General features: G+C 50.4%; 8 protein-coding genes across 8 annotated transcripts; 4 read left to right on the top strand and 4 right to left on the bottom strand.

The window, feature by feature from the left end:
- Positions 1-394: 394 nt before the first annotated feature.
- Positions 395-2,602, bottom strand: CPAR01_09454 (PhoD-like phosphatase; the record flags this gene model as incomplete). Its single annotated transcript, XM_060493719.1, has 7 exons — positions 395-1,180; positions 1,233-1,342; positions 1,400-1,528; positions 1,577-1,677; positions 1,731-1,887; positions 1,949-2,074; positions 2,128-2,602. 7 exons carry the CDS (start codon positions 2,600-2,602, stop codon positions 395-397), a joined length of 1,884 nt encoding a protein of 627 aa, XP_060347849.1.
- A 2,111-nt stretch (positions 2,603-4,713) lies between these two features.
- Positions 4,714-6,117, bottom strand: CPAR01_09453 (uncharacterized protein; the record flags this gene model as incomplete). The annotated part of the gene is made up of 3 exons (XM_060493718.1): positions 4,714-4,760; positions 4,828-5,797; positions 5,851-6,117. 3 exons carry the CDS (start codon positions 6,115-6,117, stop codon positions 4,714-4,716), a joined length of 1,284 nt encoding a protein of 427 aa, XP_060347848.1.
- Positions 6,118-6,869: 752 nt separating this feature from the next.
- On the bottom strand, positions 6,870-8,391 carry CPAR01_09452 (uncharacterized protein; the record flags this gene model as incomplete). The annotated part of the gene is made up of 3 exons (XM_060493717.1): positions 6,870-7,134; positions 7,196-8,270; positions 8,331-8,391. The coding sequence occupies 3 exons, from the start codon at positions 8,389-8,391 to the stop codon at positions 6,870-6,872; spliced, it is 1,401 nt and encodes a 466-aa protein (XP_060347847.1).
- Positions 8,392-10,066: 1,675 nt separating this feature from the next.
- On the top strand, positions 10,067-11,906 carry CPAR01_09451 (uncharacterized protein; the record flags this gene model as incomplete). The annotated part of the gene is made up of 2 exons (XM_060493716.1): positions 10,067-10,651; positions 10,704-11,906. The coding sequence occupies 2 exons, from the start codon at positions 10,067-10,069 to the stop codon at positions 11,904-11,906; spliced, it is 1,788 nt and encodes a 595-aa protein (XP_060347846.1).
- Positions 11,907-12,222: 316 nt separating this feature from the next.
- Positions 12,223-13,146, bottom strand: CPAR01_09450 (uncharacterized protein; the record flags this gene model as incomplete). Its single annotated transcript, XM_060493715.1, has 1 exon — positions 12,223-13,146. One exon carries the CDS (start codon positions 13,144-13,146, stop codon positions 12,223-12,225), a length of 924 nt encoding a protein of 307 aa, XP_060347845.1.
- Positions 13,147-14,394: 1,248 nt separating this feature from the next.
- On the top strand, positions 14,395-16,267 carry CPAR01_09449 (sugar porter family MFS transporter; the record flags this gene model as incomplete). Its single annotated transcript, XM_060493714.1, has 2 exons — positions 14,395-14,770; positions 14,826-16,267. The coding sequence occupies 2 exons, from the start codon at positions 14,395-14,397 to the stop codon at positions 16,265-16,267; spliced, it is 1,818 nt and encodes a 605-aa protein (XP_060347844.1).
- Positions 16,268-17,421: 1,154 nt separating this feature from the next.
- On the top strand, positions 17,422-19,289 carry CPAR01_09448 (AMP-binding enzyme; the record flags this gene model as incomplete). The annotated part of the gene is made up of 4 exons (XM_060493713.1): positions 17,422-17,518; positions 17,601-18,847; positions 18,912-19,036; positions 19,094-19,289. 4 exons carry the CDS (start codon positions 17,422-17,424, stop codon positions 19,287-19,289), a joined length of 1,665 nt encoding a protein of 554 aa, XP_060347843.1.
- A 427-nt stretch (positions 19,290-19,716) lies between these two features.
- CPAR01_09447 (uncharacterized protein) lies at positions 19,717-21,276 on the top strand (the record flags this gene model as incomplete). Its single annotated transcript, XM_060493712.1, has 2 exons — positions 19,717-20,542; positions 21,056-21,276. 2 exons carry the CDS (start codon positions 19,717-19,719, stop codon positions 21,274-21,276), a joined length of 1,047 nt encoding a protein of 348 aa, XP_060347842.1.
- Between the last annotated feature and the right edge of the window lie 178 nt (positions 21,277-21,454).

Raw genomic sequence — 21,454 nt, 5'->3', positions numbered from 1 at the left:
TGGGTACATGGAAGGTGTTTAGGCTTGCATTGATTTACGCTTCCGGTGGCAGTTTGGTGGCAACATTGAGATATCCTCCGCACGGGTCAATGTCAGGAGTAGCTTTAGGTGTTTCTTGGAGTCTTGGTGACTTTTCAAATTGAGTCAAAATTTCATGCCTCACATCCTTATTTTAAACATCGAGTGACCTATTCAGCAGTCTATTGCTCATGCTAACCAAACCCTTGATAGTTCATTGGTCGCATGCGGCGGTATTCACGACAGGGCAGTAAGGTTTGAGGTTTCTAGGCCCGTTTCGAATTGCTTAACTCATAGGAGCTGGCCATTGGCAAGGATGCAATAAGTTTAAGTATTATTGATAAGTAACCTAGAAGTCTTCTCTCAAGACACCGACTCAAGGCGAGTCGTACTTGAGGTACGCGCCGCTGCCAGTGTCATGCGTCAGGTTCGTCTGCACAACACGACCGTTCTTCAAGCTACCACTCTCAGCAACACCTCCAACAGCCGCGGTACCGTTCAAACGATGCAGCTTGTTCTCGCCAGCCAGCACTGTGAAGTTGGCGAGGGAAATCTCGTATCCCTGCTTGATCCTGGTCGTAGGAATACCAAAAAATGAAGCATTCACAGCATCGTAGTCAATGCTGAGCTCATAGTATCCCCTGTAGAACAAGTCTTGCCACTGCAACTCGCGATTCGCAGCCGTAAGCCATGCAGATCCTGCATTCGCCGCCGCCAGCGAAATATTCTGCCCAGCAGGGCAAGGCGAGCTCACAGCTGAACCCGCAAATTCGACGCCGACGGAACCGGAGCCCGTGTTCGGATCGTACTCGTGCTCACCAAGCCAGACAAGATCCGATACCCACGAAGCGTGCGAGTCGCCCGCGAGGAAGATGTTGTTGCCGACGTTCTGCTCGTACAGGACCTGGAAGGTGCGGTTGCGGTTTGCTTGATAACCGTCCCACTGGTCGTAGTTCATCGGGTTCTCGGCGCCGAGGGCCAGACTCTCGTTCATGCGGCTGAAGATGATTTGGTTGCCAATAACACGCCAGGTCGCACCGCGGGTCGAGCTTTGGCGAAGGGTTTTGTAGAACCAGGCTTCTTGGCGGGGTCCCATGAGGGAGCGGCTTGCGTCGTTGGAAATGGCGTGGATGTAGTCGGTGTTGGTGTAGACATCCGTGATCTAGGGGGTTAGCAAGACTCTGAAATTCCTATAGGAGAGGAGTAAAGCTTACAGCGCGATCGTACTGGCGAGTATCCAGCATCACAAGGTCGAACAAGTTGCCGAAGTTGAACTCTCTCCAGATGCGGAGGTTATCATCCATATCGACCTGGCGAATGGGCACTAGCAGGGCGTTAGTATCGATATCGTCATCAAAACTGGGTTAGAGTGTAAGCATACTCCACTCAAAGTACGCGCGAACGGCATTCATCTTGCGCTGATCAACCGAGACACCGCCATCAGCAATGAAAGAATCCTCAGTGTTGTTAAGCTCTGAGGCACCATCTCGCCACGTGTTGTCCGAGACCTCTGTTTCCCATTAGTCAATGTGGCGCATAACGAAAGACTGCTACCAACCGTGGTCGTCCCAAACCGGGATCCAGGGAAAGCTCTGGTGGCTGGCCACCAAGTCCAGGTCGGTTCTGTAGGTTGCAATGCGCTTGCGGTAGTCATACAAACTGCCAAAAGTCAGCTTGGAATGTTCCCTAGAGAAGTAACACAAGCTACTGACGTGAAGATCTGGCGATCGGGTAGAGGAATTCTTCCGATCGAGTTGCCCCAGCCATACTCGCCATTGCCGTACTCGTAGATGTAGTCTCCAAGATGGATCACGTAGTCAACCGAGTCTTTTCGGACTGGGTTGCCGTACGCGTTGAAGAAACCGAAAGCTTCACCAAGTCAGTCGAAAAGTTCTAAGGACTCTGGAATGGAAAGTTCACGAAGACGTACGGTAGTTGCTGCAAGAGTAGACGGCAAGCTTGATCGGTGTTTCAACTCGGGAGTTCTTTGAAGGAATCGTCTTTGTCCGGCCAATCGGGGACGTCTTGTTTGAGTTGCAAATACCAAACTGATAGTCTTCAATGCAAGTTAATTACCCTCCCTGGACGAGTTGAACTGTGGTCACTCACAATAGACCGTGAAAGGCGCCAATCGCTTGGCCTCAACCTTGACAGTATAATCCACATCAGAGCTCGTGTAAGCAGTACCCGAGTCAACAACAGCTTCAAAAGTCTTGCTTGTGCTGATTTTCCAATCAACGCAGACCGGAGAGTCACTCTTCTTCACATAGTCTTCCGTGCTGTGGTCATACAGGGGAACGTAGCCGCTGACAGTCAAGTTGCTCTTGTCATTGTCAGCTGTCGGAGCAGCTCGCGTCCACAGGATGACGCTGTCCTCGTACGGATCACCGGAAGCCACGCCATGCGTGAAGTTCAGCTTGGCTGGATCCCAGTGGGAGTTGGCGTAGGTGCGCTTAGCGACCTTATTGATGGAGACACCAAGTGACGCATGGTGCTTCGACGGCGACAGGTAGTTGAGGTTACCTGTGAAGGCAGCCGATGCCGCAGTGGCTAGAGCCAAGATAGCAAAGATGGACTGAACCATGATGACTGTGGCTGTCACGCTCTGGAGAATTGAGACGCGAATGAAGTGACCACAAAGACTTGAGCTTTTGGTTGCCAAGAAGGAACCATCATTAAGCTTTGACGGCGAGAGCCGCCATTTATGAGCTTTGGTTTACAAAAGTTTCTAGGCAGGAGAATACCAGGATGAGCTTCCACAGCTTCCATCTCAGGCCGTTTGTTTTTCGCTCTTGATGGACGCCCGCCACGTGCGTTATTCAGACGGCCAGGCTCGTGGGTAATCATCTCAACAGTGATTGGACATTGAATCCCTTCACCGGACATCAAGAATCGTTAGTCTTCTCTCGATGACGACAATCACCAGGGATTATCGCAGAGTAGCATTCGCGAACCCCTCTTCTTATCAATCGTGCATGTGCTGAGATGGGCATAGGTTTACCAGGCTTGCAAGGCTCGGAAATAAGTCCTCTTTATGAATGGCATATCTTGAACCGCGGTTCACACGTGCGCCCGGCTCTGGAGGTCATTGGTGGTCTTGGCGCTGTGGGGCCGTCGCTCCGGTCCTTCGGCTCTACATAGCTGGGATCCCGCCTTTGTCAACTCGTGCATAGCAGGGTCGCGTTTTCAATGATATATTGCTGAACAAAGATATCCTGTCTTCTCCATGGAAAAACATTGCTGTTTTGGAACATCGTTTCAGCATGACGTGGAACTAACAATCTGCTGGCGCATACTGTTTGTTTTCTAAGGTAAATGTATCTAGCTCTGCATACAATACAAGTGACTTCCCACACTTAATGGAGGCCGAAGTGACATTTACACCCAACAGGTAATGGCACTCAACTTCGTATACTACACTCTTATGGCGCAATAACAAACATCGTCTAGCGCACATTGTTTCCTCCCATATTCACGCGTCAATATTTTTGGGGGGAAATAGGTACATGTACCTGACATGAAAGACCTAACCCTTTGGGATGCAATGCTCGCGCTGATTTGCGTTCGATGAGAAATGAGACTCTCAAAGGACGTGGTATTGGTAGGAGTTATACACAGTGAGGCGCCTAGCTTATGAAGTATGTTAGGCAATCACTTCGCTATGTAGACCAAGTAGATCGCTACCAATTATATGTTGTGCTTGAATGCGAACAATCATGAATAAACAGATTATTGATTCGTGCACACAAAATCACCTTGTGCGATCTGGCCGATTGGATAGCTCTACCCAGGTCCGGACTCATCAATTAACCACGACCATGCGTGAGCTCTGATATGGCTAGTCTCATCTCGAGCAGCCCTGTTTTCCATGCGGAACAAGCAGAGGGTAAGACTAAGAGTGAGCATTCTTCATTTCATGCGTGTGACTCCATACGTGACAACAGACTCCCAGAAGAATACATACACATAAAATGAGGAAACATGGCTCGCAAAAAAAGTTTTACTGAAGTACCAGGCTTTGACAATAGAGTCTATGCCCATGAATCATCGAGCTAGCCGTGATACACTATAGCAGACCTGGAAGATATAGTTCTGAAAAAGAGTATTGAACTTGCAGTGGTAATGTTTCCAAGGTTTCAGAAACACTAACTAGTCCCTTGTAAAGAAGATTGAAGTGAAAATTTGCCCATGCAGAAGCTACAACAGGGGTTTGATTCGAACACTTCATCCGCGAAAAGCTTATACCTAGTAACGAATAAGAGGTCTTCGAAAGTTCAAGACGGCTCAAAGTCTTGAATTGGGCTATCATGACTCAATAATTCCATGCCCCCATGTAATTCTTCGTAGAACAAAACGACTACCTCAGTCGATTAGACTTCGGATGGAAATACATAGGAAAGACCACTAATGGAAGGAAGACGACGGGAGGTATTGTAAACGCGATACCAAGGCTCCTATTAGCAGGTAACACAAAGGGCAATACCACAGGAGCTAATGAAGTTACAGACATATAGATGATGAGGCGTAGAAAGGTTTTCGATTGGTACAGATGACCAATGACTGGGTCATGAAGCTGCCCGGCAGCCTTTTCTGAGGCTGATAGTAGCCCACGATCGTTCTGAAGTACGTCTGATAGTTTTGTTGCTGCTGTCAATGCTGCTTGACGCGGATGAATCGCAAAGCTTCCGACGGAGACTATCGCTGAGGATGGAGGGATTTGGGGTACTCTTTGTTCTTTGATACTAAAGTCAGTACATACTTTGGTCTGTGACAAAACTCTGGCCTTGTTCTCAGTACGACAGGTCTCACGCTTACCTAAGTACAACTGGAGAGCCACGAAAACAGGTTGAGAAAGTAGAAGAACGGGGAGCAGTTGACCAAAGCCCATTTCTCGCTCAGCTGACCGTATTTCCTTCCCAACTTGACTCTTACTAGAGAAAAGCTGGAAGGTACCCCATGCCAAAGTAAATGCGAGTAGGAACAAAGTGAGCATGAAAGATTCCAAAAGCTCCAGCCAAGCAACTGAAACGATATAGATACTGATAATCGCCTTATACAAGGCTCGTTTACGCCAGCCTGGCGGTTTCTGTAGTGTGCGCTTCGCGGCCATCTCGAGAAAGTACTCCAATTGGGATCTTCCCCAAAATCGTACCCAATCCCGACTACTGTCGAAAAATTGACACAGTTTCCAGGCGAAGGCGCCGATCAAGGAGACATACGAAATCCAGGAATCACGGTGTTTCTTTGAGCCATAAGTTCGCGTATCCCAAAAACAACGAACAGGTAGACCTGGTTGCATTGATCGCCAGTCAAAAAACTCATGGCGCAAATTTCCGGGCCATTTCGATGAGACGGTCGGAACCAGGGCCACGAGAAGGAGTCCTAGAATCAAGATTATGGCGGATACTCGAATAGATCGTAGTGCCCTGCTGGCCCGTAGTCTATCTCGAAGTACTGATAATGACATGAGATGGACTGTTGAGCTGAGCCACGCCAGATATACAACGGCGTTCCAGTGATAGGCGCTAAGATTGGCCCCCAATGCTTGAGTATAACCGGCTATGAGGATGGTGAGACCGGTCAGAAGCTGTTGATCGCTGAGCATCAGTACTAGCTCCACGAACATTTTCCTCCATCTATCTTCCGACTGTTCTGGGCGAGCGAAAAAGAGCCTTCGGTCAATATTACGAGCCAGACCCTTCGGCAAGGCTCCAAACCAGTAAGCCCATACAATGAGAGCAAAAACTAAATAGGCGGACACCACAAAGGCCGTGAGCACCTGTGGGCTATGTAAGTAAGGCCTATGATATCATGTGAGGCTATCGGACTTACCCCATTCCCAGAGATGTCTGGGTTCGGGTAAACGGTCATCTCACAATCTAAATAACGTGTACAATTGTCCACAAAAGCCTCAACTTGGCTGACTAGAACATTGGGAGAATAGCCTAGCTTGGGACCATCGTTTCCACTCCAGTCAGTGGAGGTTTCAGTGGTGGTCCTCGTCACTGCTACGGCCGCTGCAGTTCCGAATGTGCAAAACGTTATCGTCGTCGTCTCCTGGCTGATGAGCGTGGGTATCGCATTTGAAGTAGTAGACATTATTTGTAGACGATAACTCTTGGCTGGTGAATTTTGGACCTGGTGAGTTTTGAAATCCTCATGAGAGAAGCACGCGGATGAGAGGGAAAACTAGGCTTGCTCGACCTTGTGCGAAGTCTGCGGCGAACGTTTGTTAATCAGGCTGTTTGGCAGAAAGGCTTCGGGTAGTAGCCTAGACTGACGTAATCGAGCGAAGTGACGGGAGAAGTCTCATCTGATAGGCCTGATTAAGCCCCTAGTTTTCACCGCTAGTGTGCATCAGTACATTGCACTTTGTGCTTGTGGCACATCTCATGCCTCTGGTTGGGGTCTTGAGGGACAAGAAACCTTCGGTGCAGCCTTTCCCGCCCCCTTTCCTCTCCAGCTGTACTTGGCTGTGAAGATATCTATCATTCGTAGGCGACAAAACCTGTGGAAGAATGGAGACCAGCTAAGATTCACGCTGTACCTTTTCTAGGCTGTGGACTTGCTTTTGAGGTAGCTTATCATACACTGTTTGAGATGATCAGTAGTTCTCAGTACCATCCAACCAGGAGACCACCTGGTGACATGCAAAATACCTATGTAAGTTGGGGTCAGATCACAGTATGACTTAATGTCACTCCTAAACGATGTGAGCGGGGTAGACCGAAGTCCGAGGATCTATTATTAGGAGCTGGGCAGTTCTAGGTCATCACTGCTGGGATCTGACTTGCTGACTGCATGAAATCCCTCCATCGTTAGCAAGACACCTGACTAAAAAGTATCTATGCTCAGACAGATATGATTCCGGTTATCACAATCACCCCAGCCACGATCCATCCAAACGTAAGAAGTTTGGCCTGAACCAAACCTCCTGAACGCAAATCAATGCGATCTTGTGCGGAGCAAACTACACGGTATTGCCCGCTTGCCTTCTTCTCAAGCTTATCGAAGGGCTCACATGAAAAAGAGCCTTCCGCATAGACTTGAAGGTATTCCGTCCGGTTGGCGAGCGCCTCTTTGCTGAGTTTGTTTCGAAACTCAAAGTAGGAATCGCTTCAACATATCATTAGTATTTTTCGTCCCACATCATCATCGGAGACACGAAAGAGCTTACAAAAACTGTTTAGACAAATTCCCCCTTAGGTAACTTTTTCCCATATTTGGCCGGGGCCAGTACCACGACCGTATCATCTCACCCTTTTCGGACACTCGATACTCTGTTGATAAATTCAAGTTGGGGTTGTATCCGATGTCGAGGCTGAAGTCTTCCCACTGCTCTGCCTGTGGTGGAACCGAAAGCCACACTAACTCCCGTTCGTTCCTGATTGTGAGATTGCCCAGATGGTCGAAAGGTAAATCGAGATGCTGATAAAAATTGGCGCCGAAGCTACTAAAGCTACCCACACTCAACGTCTTGAGGTTTACTAGCCGCTCAATGCCGTTAAGGCTGTATGTTGTTTGAATACTGCCAATTGTTTGTTCAGTGATACCAGATCCGCCCAGCACCAGCGTGAGATTGTTTGGCTTTCCGGATGTGCTATAGGCGAATTTCACCGTGCCAATCTTCGCGGCGCCAATCTGAAGGCGCTTGACTTTGCCTGAGTTGTAGATGGAAACGTCGTCCACTCCGAGTTGAGGTTCCTTGAAGAATGCGTCGAGAGACTCGAGACCGCCTAACCCGAGCTCCATGGATCTACCATCAATTGAACCGTCGCGATTCGTGATACCGGTGATATTACGAAAGGCGCTCAATTTCAAATTCGTCAATTTGGGTGCATACATGAGTCGCATATATCCCACTGACTCTAATCGGTCGACGTCGAGATACTTCAAGCTTTCCAGGCTGTGAAGCACGAAATTTTCGCCGACCGATTGCAGTTCTGGAAAGCTAAGGCCTGAGATCCATCCGTCATATGCTAATAATATCGAGCCGTTGACTCTTGTGATGGTACTGGAAGAGATGCTTGTGATATTGTGGTTGTATCCAATGCACTGCGCTGATACTTGTGGGCATTGAGAAACGTTCACAAGGTCGCCATGAATAACCTTGACTCCCTCGAGGGCAATCTCCTGAGCGGATGCTCCGGTGATGACAGTAACATTTCCAAAGATCTCGGGACAGTTCCGCAGCGCATCTGCATCCGCTTGTGACGTGATCACCACGGAACCACACTCCTGGCCGATGACTTCTGTTGGTTCAAAGGGTCGTTAGTCAAATCACGGGCAGGCCTCATTTCATGTCTTCTTACGATGCTGCCCGACAATGAGGGCTAATAAGAACCCATTTATCCAAGGCGACGACCCAAACATGTTGCAAAGACCGAACTACAATCAGTCGCAAGCATACATATTGAAGAGCGGGCGCTGACTTCCTTAAAGACAACCAAATCCCCCCGTTATTTCCAAAGCTCCACTGAATTAGCTACCTGCATTGGGGCACATGCCCGTTCACCAGGAGGTAGGGCTGGCAAAATAAGCTTAAGCCTGATGGTTAACACATAAACTGCTGCCTACCAAACCAACCGTCGGGATACTGGCTCCGATAGAAGGCTTGACCACAATTTCCTCACGAAGACCGGGCGCCTGCCCCTGGTCGATTTGGTGGACAAAATTACAAGCATCCCGAAGAGCTGAAATCGCAGGGTCTTAATGCAGGGTCAAATCGTCTGACCTTCCTATTAGGTAGTAGCTTCGTAGCTGCCAAGTCCGCCCTACCCGAGGAGGAATCTTGACCGAAGCCAACGGCCTCATCAGGGATTTCTCATCCGAACTTGAACCAAATAACACAAAATTCAGAAATCCACGACTTGTGCAACAACGCGTCTTGATTGCGTGTCAAGTTCGCGAACTATAGAGGCCAACTTCGACATCAATTGAATTTTGCGTTTGCGAATCACGTCCACGGTAGTCATAGAAAGTTTTGTAGAACTTGGTTGAGCGCCGAAACAGCACCCAGCATTCTCATTCCAATTCTGCCGCGGTCACCACCTGCCTTTCAGAGCACTGGTAGTTGATTGATTATGGAAGTCATGAAGTTGCAAGAGAGTTATAATGTCATAAGCAGCATCAAGTGACGGATTGCAATGAATTGTTTAAGAAGACTTCGTGCTATGACAGACGTGATCCCCTAAGGTATGTTGTCTTTTGTGAACTCAACCGCAACTTCGTACGACGCAGCACGAGTTTCGAAAGACTGTGCGGCGACTGAAATTGAGGGCACTTCGCGTGTTCTTGTTTCATCTTAAGACAGAAATTGGAGGCCAAAGCATGCAAGCAAGCCTTTGGGCCATAGAGACAACCAGACGATGAACTTACCTACTAACAGAAAGCTCGGTTTTTGGGAGATTCAGGACGATTCTTCTCAAACAGTCAGACTATTTGCAGAACTGGGAGGCAGCATCAATTACCATCACTCACAGATAGGTACTAATGCTGGCTATGTGTAGGTTTCTCCGTAGTCTCCGGATCCGGGTTGGTGGTAAGAGGCTTATACCTCCATGATCTAGGCAGAGACTAAGTCGTTCTTTGGACACTTTTCAGTGGCTTACAATGCCGATTTTCATCTTGGCACTCGTGGTAAGCATCTTCTTCTCCGGTGTTCCTCACCCGCTGGGCGCACTCACGACTCAAGAACCCCGTCGGACTTTGAGTTTATTCCCCGTCGTGATACAAAACTACCGACGACATGGTCTCTCCTAATACGATTTATCTTGGCAAGTATGCGATTTCTGGAGAAGCCTATCATTCTTGCTACAATTTCCAAAGATAGAGGGAGGCTCAGATGAGTGCCAAGTCGAGGTTAATCAATCTGAACTTTACGGAGTGTCTTTGCTGACGAACGCTTCCCTCACCACTGGGCTTAAAGGACTGGCAATATTCCAGTTCAAGTAGATCGAATGAAATCATGTTAGATCTTGTTCCCTGATACTTGTGTTCTCTTCATACTGCCACTACCGTCAACATTTTCCTCCAATTATCAGCGACCATGAAACAACCAGTGTACATCCTGTTGTTGCTCCTAACATTTGTCGTCTCCTCCGCGGGGACGATCGCACTCACCTTTGCACCATGCTACGCAACATTTTGCTCCGAGGACTACTTCGAATTCGAGACTAGATTACACCTTTTAGTCTACTTCGGCTTAGTCGCCGGCTTCGGCTGCTTTCTCCTCCTTCGATCTTATACCACGTGGGTTCATGCCCTAAGTAGTTACCATCTCATGCGCATACCTTTGGGAGGTAAACGTGTCACTTTTGGTGGTCTTTTGGCAAGTATCTGGATAGTCGCGGTGGTTGCCTCCACGACTCTGTTCTGGCTGCCAGCTCAACGGGACTTCTGGGGTTTCAGAGCAGACCCCTTGGGATGGGCGAGTGCTAAGCTTAAACTCACGATCACGGGGGTGACTGGTCACTATGCCGATATCCTGCTCGGACTATTGGTGATCCCAGTTCCTAGGAACAGTCTACTTGGAAGGGGGTTCTCGATGCATCACAGCACACTATTATATGCGCACAAGATCGTTGCCTATCTCTTTTCGGTATCAGCAACCGCTCATGGAGTTACATACCTTGTAAGTCTTTGGTTCAGTTCCGGCACCTTGTGCGATTTCTAACAGGTAGTAGCTGTATGCAACAGATTCCAGCAGCGACGGCGATGAGGCAAAGGAGGAAGCATTCGCCACAGGCAATCCGGCGATGACTCTGTCGGAGAGCAAGCAAAGAAGCGAATGGTTCACCATGACCACATACACCGGTATAGCTGCCATCTTGCCCGTGTGGTTGATCATCGTCACCTCGCTTCCATGGATTCGGAGAACCCACTACAACTTCTTTTACTACACCCATGTCATATTCGGTCTGATCATTTTCGTCGCGGCATGCATCCATGCCAGTACCGACTTCTATCTCCTTCTTCCGGGACTCTACCTCTGGGTCGCCGACTGGACATGTAGACTCTTTGGCGGACAGGCAGGCGGTCTCGCCTCGAAAACCGGTGCGACTCTGGAAAATGCAGGCAACAATTGGCTCAGGATATCCACACACCTGCCAGTCTCAAAGAACGCATCAGCGAGCACTTTTGACCTCGTCCAGGAGAAGGGAGAAACTCTGCACGAACCTCTTAGCTACTACTATCTCAGCATCCCATCCATCAGCAAATTACAGAACCACGCATTCACCGCTGCAGTTTCTGCTTCCACCGGAGCTGGTCCCACTTTCCTCTTGCAACCCACGACTGGAAAGAAGCAAAAGAGGCTGGACAAGGAATGGACTTGGAAGTTGGGCGCCCTTGTTCCTCAACCATTTGAGAGCACAGTTGTTGAAGTCCGAGTTGCGGGGCCCTACAGTGTCGGCGACGACGGATTCAAGAACGCATCTCACATCGTGTGTGTTGTAGGTGGAACAGGAATCACCGGCGCCTTGAGTCTAGCATCATGGTGGTTGGAGAAGAGGCCACCGAACTCAACCTTCACTCTCGTATGGTCTGTGTGTTATAAGGAGGCTACGACGATCACGGAGTGGGCTCAACTTCAAGAGGCAGCTTCTTCGGTGCCGGAGCTTACTGTGGTTGCCCACGTGAGTTCAGGAAGTGGCCGTTTGGATCCCACCTCATGTATCCGTGGAGCTCTCATTGCCGGCCAGCAAACAAAAGCGGACTCCGTCGGACATGCTTGGGTCTACAGTTCTGGCCCAGCAGGTCTCATTGGCACTGTTGAGAGGGCGTGTGTTGAGGCCCGGAAGGGTATCGTTGCTGGTAGAGGGGGGAGAAGTACCGACTCGTGGAAAGTACGCGATCTGGGCTGGTACATGGCGAAGTGGGAAGTCTGAGGTTTTCAACTCCCACAAGCTTGGTAGGTAGATTTCCCTTGTTATCTGCAAATTGCTGGCTTTTCTTGTCTGCACGTGGGTTGATTGGCAGCAATGACAGTTGTTCCTAGCGGACTCAACTATGTTAGATTCTACTTTCTTATTCCTCATATAGAAAACTTGAACAGTCTCAAATCCACATTTGAAGTGATAGCCATGCACGACGTGGATGCACTTGTTCCGATCAGCTGAATAAGACTGCATGTAATACCCAATGGTTGCTAAGTAGAGTACAAAAGTACGATATTGCTTTGCGAGAAATTCAGTTGGAGATACACTACGCCCCGATCTCCTTCACAACCCTCTTGACAACCTCATCCAGATCTTCCTCTGAAACACCAAGCTTGCCCATGTCGGTGACCTTGGCGCTGTAGTCACCGCCCCAGCCCTCGCGCATGTGGTTGACATAGAAGCCAACCAACATGGCCATGTGATCACCCTTCTTGAACTTCTCGTTCGAATCAGCCACGACAGCCTCTGCATCCAAAACCTCAACCTTCCAATCCGCCTCCTTCGTGCCCGTGGCTCGCAGGATGCTATCAAGCATATCCCTCTGGCTGATATAAAAAGACTTCAAGTACACAGGCTTGTTCCGGAACTGCTCAAGCTCAGCATCGGGCAAGCTCAAAACACCAGCGGTGGCCTTTCCGGTCGTGCCAATAGTGGTGGTGATGAACTTCGTGTTCCCACCATCAAATAGCTTCGCAGAGCGGTTCTTGATATCGATGCCCCAGAATCCCTGACCAAGAGACCAGTCGAACCAAGGGTTGTTGACAATGGTGATCCAGCTCAGGCCCAGCTCCTCGGTCAAATCGCGGAACTGCTTCTTGCCCGCGACCATGGGGCTGGCCTCGAGCAATTTGGACGGCGCGGGGTCGGAGCCGAATTCGGTAGGCACGACCCACTTGACGCCGGCCTTGGCCGCAGCACGGATGAGAGGCGCCTGGCCGGTCATATAGCTGTCGAAGCCGAGTTGGAGGATCAGCACATCCTGGCCTTGAAACGCTGATACCAGGAAGTCTTCGTCAGAGTAGTCGCCCTTCTTGACGATGACGCCGGCTGGGAGTGTGGCGGAGGATTGGGCGCGGGAGACGGCGGTGATGGTGTGGATGCCCTTGTCGAGGAGGGCGTTGAGGGTGAACCCGCCGAGGTTACCACTGGCACCGACGATGGCAATCTTGCGTCCTTGTTGTCCAGACATTTTTAGATTGAATTTTGAATTTGAAGTGATTCAATGCTGAATGACGATTGAGGATTGGTGATTGGCGATTTATAGTAGAAGTTGATTCTTGAGCTTCGATACTCAATTTGTCTTTTTGTTTGAGTGATTGATCTGTGGTGTTATGCTGCTTTCCTTCATCCACAAGAGGGCAGATGCCATCCTTTAATATTTCTGACATACTGACAGATCTCAATGAGGCACAAGTAGTGTTCCCGTTTCCGTGCTCAACAAACAATGCATTATTGCTTCCAGCACCCGGATAGTGTGTAAGCCTTCAGAGACATTGGATCCTCCACCACCATGAAAACGCATCCGGCGAGCACAGACAACATCCAAAGTGCTGCTGACAACTTACAAATGGAGTGGCTGATTGCTAAGCTCCTGGGATCAGCTAACTTAAAAGGGTCCGAAACCTGACCAGATGTGGCTGGTTGGTGTCCACACCGCGCGGTTCGGGGGTAAATTAGCCACGTTGGGATGCCTCAGCTCCGAGGCTTCGGACTTTTGAATTGCCCATTTTGTTGATTTGGGGCAATTCCCCTCCACAGGCGTCCCAGATCTGAGTAATCCAGCTCCTGTCGCTGTGAAGTTTGTGAGACAACTCATTGTTTCTTGCCATAACATACCCGGGACTTTCGTGCCGTGAAAGGATTAGGCTGCATGCGTCACTACCTATCTTTGTCAGCTGGAGTTGAGTATCTCATGGTCAAGGAAGGCCGAGAAAATATTCGTGGACAGTGGTTTTGTTCATCGCATCGAAAGATGACTTGTTGCTCCCCATGAAGGAGCTAACTTTGGAGCCGACCGGCCATTGCAATTTTCGCAATGTCGAAATGTCTCCGGCTGCGTCTGTCACCAGCTGGCAGTAATCGGACTCGTCTGAAACGCGCCTGTGCTCTCCCAGCTCATCCGGCGGCGCATCGCTGACGGCATTCGGGGACGCAGCATGCGCTCATCCATGTCCATCTTTGTGCAGCTAACAACGACATACGCATTGAATGTCGAAGTAGCAGAACCCATCGTCGCATTGAATCGTCACTCATCTTGTAGAAATTCAAGTGTGATGAGATCGCTTCATTCCACACCGGAGCGTTGACCACCAGCTCTCAGCCTGCTTCGATCACCCTCCGGCTATGGGCAACTGAGCGAGCCACAAATTCACAGCCTTGAGCCTCGTAGGACACCCTCTTGTAATCACCGAGCCAATAAGTTGCAAGTGGACTCATAATGGCCTCCGCCTCTCGCGATGGCGCCCGCTTCCAGCCACTCCCCTCGGGACCCTCAGGGCCGGGCTCTAGCTCCTCGAGGTCGTCCTTTGACTCAACATCCGATCCCAACGATGCCGACGACGAAGCTTTCGCACTTCTATCCGACGACGATGCCGTATCTCTTCTTTCGGATGACATCGAGCTCGAAGAGATCTCCACAGCCGGGCCATCCGCCGGCTCGGGCTCTCGTCCGGCTAAGTCCCGGTCAGAGATGGATCAACGGTTCCAGGATGCCATCAACGCCGAGCGGAACATGACGCCACGAGATGCCATCCGCGCCTACCCGATGGCCGTATTCTGGAGTCTCGTCGTGTCTCTATGTGTGATCATGGAAGGTCGGTTCAACATTAGAGACAACTACGTGAGTACTTCAAGCTAATGAGTTCATAGGCTACGACACCATCCTCATCGGCAGCTTCTTCGCCCACCCAGAATTCGCAAAGAAGTTCGGCGATGGCAAAGATAAAGAAGGCCGAGACCAGCTCTCCGCCCTCTGGCAAGCCGTCCTCGGCAACAGCAGCACCTTTGGCTGCATCATCGGCGTCATCGCCAACGGCTTCCTCGTTGAGCGGTGCGGCCAAAAGACAGCCCTCATCAGCTCTCTCTTCGTACTCTCCGGCTGCATCTTCATCACCTTCTTTGCAACTAATAAGACCATGCTCATGCTTGGTCAGATCGCGTGCGGCCTGCCCTGGGGCGTCTTCGCATCCTCAGCACCCGCGTATGCGTCTGAGGTCTTGCCGTTGACGCTGCGCGTGTATCTGACTACGTGGACCAATATGTGCTTCATCATCGGCCAGCTCATGTCCGCGGCCGTACTCGCGGGGCTACTGCCGCGAAAAGACGAGTGGTCCTATCGAATCCCGTTCGCATTACAATGGTCCTGGCCGGTACTGCTTATCCCGCTGCTGGTATTTGCTCCGGAGTCCCCATGGCATCTTGTCAGGACCGGCCAGCTCGACAAGGCGGAGAAGGCATTGCTACGTCTCCAAAGGCGAAAAGTTAACAACCTAGACGCCAAAGTCCGTCTACGTGAAATCATAGAAACCGATAGAATGGAGCAGGAGCACCAGACAGGAACTACCTACTGGGACTGCTTCCGCGGCGTCGAACGTCGCCGCACAGAGATCGCATGCGTAGCATTCGCAGGCCAAGTCCTCTCCGGCTCGAGCTTCGCCTACAACTCAGTATATTTCTTTCAGCAAGCCGGGCTGAATCCGCAAGATGATTATAACCTCAATGTCGGCGGTACCGCGCTAGCTCTGGTGGGGACCGTCGTCAATTGGGTCGCGCTGATGCCGTACTTTGGCCGTCGTCGTATCTATCTCTGGGGCATGTTTAGCATGTCCACTATACTCTTCATCATCGGCGTCCTCGACAGGATAGGCCGGTTGCCGAATGCACCATCGTCACCCATAGGCTGGGTCCAAGCCTGTCTTACCCTGGTGTGGACTTTTATCTTCCAGCTATCGGTCGGTCAGCTTGGGTGGGCTATCCCAGCCGAGGTTGGATCTACGCGTCTACGGCAGAAGACCATTTGTGTCGCGAGGTCTACCTATTATGTGATGAATCTACTGGCAAACGCCTTCCAGCCATTTTTTATCAATCCGAACGCGTTGAATCTCAAGGGTACTACGGGTTTCGTCTGGGGAACCTCGGCGTTTCTCACATTTGTGTGGGCATTTTTCCGGCTGCCGGAAACAAAGGGGCGCACGTACGAGGAGCTGGATTATCTCTTTCACAACAATACCGCGACGAGGCAGTTTGACAAGACGGAGGTGGATGTTTTTGAAGGAGGCTATGAGAAAGTGTCACCACCTAACTCTCGATGAGTTCCTTCATGTTCTCCTGTAGGATTCAGCTACTGGATGAGAGGACATAGCAATAGGTAAAGTGCTTAGGTACTTGTATGAAGAGAAGGAATGACAAGTATCACTTCTTGTCCGATTGGGAAGACATGCCATTGACCAATAGTGGTTTCTTCCTGTTTATCACACGATGTCTTGCGCAGTCGCTGTTCACCTAGATCCAGAGATCTCGGTCAGCGAGCGTTTCTTGGAAATTTGAGAATTGTGAGCCCTGAGTCTGGATACATGACGTAGCTCATGACTATGCGCACACTTGAAGTCACTATCCCGAGGTCTTGTCAATGGTAAACATTTCAGCTGAAGTAGCGCTTGTACATCAGATGCCTCGATCTTTTGACTCGTCAACCTCGATTCAAATCCGGCAGAGGCTTGCACGAAGAGCAGGGATCATAGCTCAACGCCACGGAATCTCCCCGCACATCCACAGCCTAAAGGCAAAAGGGCAAAACACACACACACACACACCGACCCCGGTCAAGCTTGCTCCCCCCCACCAAAGGGCGTCAGGGCGCAGCCAACACGCTGGCAAGCTTCGGAGACTCGACGCTAACGAAGCGGTTACCCCAACGAGTAAGCAGACTGGAAAGTCGGCGAGCGGGCAGAGCAACGATCCTCCCTCTGTGTAGAATCATCCTCGGCACTGGGCGGCCATTCTAATTAGCTATGGTTTCGCGAAACGCGTGCGCGGGGACTAACCTGCGGCTTCCCACGGCTTCGGTGCATGAGACGGGCCCGGATCTTGATAACAGATGCAATGCGGGGAAAGCTATCTTAGTGGGCTGCTCGATTCACACAACGTCTTCTTTTCTCGGTCAGCTCTTCTCCAAAAGCTCACTTCTTCACCTCTGATTTACTGAGTAGTAATTCGTTCCGCGTGCATTGACCTCTGACAATCACTTCCTCCAACGTCTCACCCTGACTCCAATTTAACCTTCTTGAAGCTGCTCATCTCCATCTCACCTACCTCTCCCCCTTTCTGCGTTGACGCGAGCACACATCAAGCTGGAAATACTTTAAAGTAGAGCAGAGCTTCAGGCACGACCTATCTATCTGCGTTGCAGGCCTGAGATATTATCCTAACAACGCGTTCCAGATCTTGGAAACCGGCATCACTCAAGATGGCGACTGTTGTAGAGAAGCGGGGCGGCCAGACCATTTACAAGTCCCCGGATCACATCGATCTCCCCAAAGTCGACCTCCTCACATTTCTATTCGGTGAGTCTCACAGTCACGCAGACCTTCAACACACACCAGCATCCTCCACTGTTCGCCAAACACACGTACTGACAGGATGCAGACTCACCAAATGAAAGACTGCGCGATGACACAGTCCTCCACGCCGACGCGGCCGATCCATCCAGATCAATCACCAAATCCCGCCTAGTAAAGGCTCTCAAACAGCTTGGGCACACCCTCCGCCACCAGTACGGCATCAACAAGGGTGACGTGGTGCAGGTCATCTTCACAGGCCACTACATGGCCCCCACCGTCTTCTACGGTATCATGGCAGCGGGCGGCACCGTCGCGGCGTCAACACCGTCCTCCACCCCGCCAGAGATCGCGCGTCAGATCAACCTCACCGAGAGCAAGATGATCATCTGCAGCCCTGACCTCAAGGCGCTCGCCGCTGCTGGTGGATCAGCTGCGGGACTACCCGACGATCGGATTCTCTACATCGGCGACAGCCACGAGTTCCAGCTCTTCGAGGCTAAGACGGATAAGCGTGTGCCTCTTTCATCGCAGGAGCTCGACTGGGAACGGGTGACGGACCAAACGAGACTCGAAAACACTGTCGGATGTTACATCTACAGCAGTGGCACGACTGGTATCCCAAAGGCGGTCAAAATTTCTCATGCAAACATGATTGCGCAGACCATGTTCATCTCGACGCCGACGATAGAATATTACAAGACGCACCCGAAGATGGAGTACATCACGCTCGCACATTTACCGGCAGCTCACATCTCTGGTCTCCAAGCCTACATCGTCAACCAGACCTTCATGGGCGGCATCGTCTACTGGATGAAGAAGTTCAACTTTGTGGAATTTCTAGACTACGCGAAAAAGTACAAAATCACATCCTTCTTCAGCGTGCCGCCTATCTATCTCATGATTGCGAAATCACCGCTGGTCAAGGATCATCTCGACACCGTGGAATTCGCCCTCACGGGAGCTGCGGCTCTAGGAGGCGAAACCCAAGCCGAAGCACAGCGAAAAATGGGCAAGGGAAAAGCGATCCTCGGCCAGACGTGGGGTCTCAGCGAAACTACCGGCGGGTTCACGATTCTTCCCCGCCATCTCACAGATGACACGGGAAGCGTGTCCATGATTGTGGCCAACTGCGAAGCTCGGCTCGTCGATGATGAGGGGAAGGACGTCGAGGTTGGTCAGCCGGGAGAGATGTGGTGCCGTGGGCCAATTGTCACCAAGGGGTACTACAAGAACGATAAGGCCAATAAGGAGGCATTTGTTGATGGTTGGTTCTGCACTGGCGACCGATTGTCGTTCAAGGATGGAAAGTTCTACTTTGTGGATCGGAAAAAGGTTCGTATTATTTGCTTTCTTGGTACGCGCTACCTCGGATGAAACTATAGCTAACAAACCTCAGGAACTCATCAAATACAACGGTTTCCAGGTGGCACCAGCCGAACTTGAAGCATTACTGGTCACGCACCCGAAGATCCAAGATGCGGCCGTCATTGGCGTCGAAGGCGAAGGCACCGAGCTTCCAAGGTACGCAACTTCCAACTCCGTTGGCCAGCATAAACCAGTTGACTAACGTCCTTCTAGAGCTTATGTGGTCGCCGATAAGAAAAAGATTTCTGCAGAAGAAATTCAGAAGTGGGTGGCAGATCAGGTTGCTAGTTACAAGAAACTTCGTGGCGGCGTGATTTTTATCGATGCCATCCCAAAGAGTCCCTCTGGAAAGATCTTGCGCAAAGATCTAAGGGCACTTGTGAAGCGCGAGGCTGGCGCGAAGCTCTGATAGAACTGAGGTAGACAGCCCATAACGAATGTGAACAGAGAAGGCCTCACTTCATGAAATACCATGCGCTGTTGATGCCTTGGGACTTAACATTGAGTTTTGTCTGAAGGTCCTTTCTCCGAAGTCCACGTAAAGTTCAACATCAACTCTAACGTCCGCTACCGTTCCTGGTAGTCTAGGCCGCGATGGTCAGTACCAGAGTCGTCCCTTACGTCTGGTAGGGCCATTTTGGATCTATCTCCGAAGGGTATTGCTCTAGGTATGCTATGTGAAATTCCCCTTGACACTTCTTCTTGCCATCCGCACCTTCATCCTCTAACCTGCATCTGCGTTACATCTAATCCATATTGGATCTCTGGGACAACAACATCACTAATTACTTCTGTCGTCATCATAATTGCACGTCACCTCTTCGGAAACCGCAACCATGGGACTCTTAGCATCTATCAGAAACCGTCGTCCCGGTGCGGGAAACCCGAGGCCTCCTCCTCAAGCATCAACCCATGTGCAGCAGCCTATGCCATATTCCCCTGCCACAGTTGGTCCAACTACCTATAACGCTCCGACGAATTTGACTCCCATCGATCAGGAAAACCGACGCCTTCTCCAACTCACGCAAAGTATGGAAGAAGAGAGAATGAGAGAGCAGGCCCTCGTCAATCAGATCGTCGAGGCCGTCTATCGAGAGAGATATGGTGATCAGTGGCACCTTCATCTTCAAAATCAGCACCTGACACCACTCGAGATCAGACGCAAGCCCGTTCCCTCTAGCCAATCAACCTCTCGGGACACCAGCCCCGGCGCCTCGTCCCACTATAGCGGCACTACGATGAAAGAGCACGCTGAGGGATCTCAGCTGAACACACCGAGTCCCAGCTCCAGCAGATCCGGCTCCCAAAGCCCTCACATAAGCGAACATGAAGGAAGCAGTGGGCAAGCAGACCCTTCTACAACATTTGTCGACGGGAGCAATCACTCGCATGTGGTCAACGCCGGGAATAATATGCACCCTTATGCTGCAGTTTGGCCTGTCAGCTACGATCCTCCGCCATACACTGCCCACCGACCTCTTTCTGTTATCTCGGAGGAAGGCACAGGCCAGACAGCAGTTCAAACAGCAGCTCGACTTGCACTTCTGCTCGCAGCTCAGAAGCAGGTCGTGCCCGTGGCAGTGAATAACAAGAAGAAGCTGAAGTATGAACCAGCTCCCCTGAACCATCTTACTCGAGGAACAATGCGGAAGAAGGTTATGGGTACTTCGAAGTAAGGGAGGAAAAAAGTCGGTACCAAAAGTAGAAAGAGTAAAATAGGATATAACGAAGTAGTATTCATAAATAGCGAATTTTACATGTGTCTTTCTGGAAAAGGCTTTTACAACATCATATACCTGCAATATGATGTCTTCAAAACCATCAAACCTGTGGCGAGTAAAATTACCGGTCCCATAGCACCATTGATTAACAATGATTAAGCAGGAGATATGCCTAGCATGGACTCCTCATGATAAACTAGAAGATAGTGTGTCGACGGCAGTCATCTCTCCACCACGAGGATCCAAACATTGAGGATCAAGATTAGACGCAACATGGCCAATCATTTGATGAGCTTGCTATGAATTTTGACTCGAAAGAATCCCTCACAAACAATTGAAGCGCGATGAAGCGTGAAGGGCTGGTTCGCAGTGGACAAAGTTCCGCCTCAACAAATGAGAATCAGGGCCTGTCTCAACTTGGGGCTCTCGCCGAACTACTCGTATCGCTGACCAGGCACTTATGATATTGATCCTTCGAGAAGCTCCTGCAGCATTTTTCCAAGTCAGATGGATTTGTTCGAAGGCCCGGTCGGCCTTCCAGCTGTGCCTGCCTGCACGAACTCATACAGCACACAGCTGGGCCTTGTTTCAGTCGAACCATTCTCCAACGAGAGTGCACATCGTGGTCTGGACTCAAGATATGAGGTCATTGCATCACATTTTGTGAGACAGTGATCACATTTATCGACTTTGTCACATTTCTAGGCAGGCCGAGGCTGACGAAGTATTTTCTTGTCCACCACCTTGCAGCTGGGTCTCGCCAGTTAGGCGATTCCGTGAGGAGCCGAGACAAGACGATCGTCTGTCTCCCCCCACCTTCCTATTTCACTTGGTGTTAGTTCATCCCATCTTG

This window comes from Colletotrichum paranaense (genome assembly GCF_030867605.1).
Source record: "Colletotrichum paranaense strain IMI 384185 chromosome Unknown Scaffold_7.1, whole genome shotgun sequence".
NCBI classification, from domain to species: domain Eukaryota; kingdom Fungi; phylum Ascomycota; class Sordariomycetes; order Glomerellales; family Glomerellaceae; genus Colletotrichum; species Colletotrichum paranaense.
This window is presented reverse-complemented; position numbering and strand designations above follow the sequence as displayed.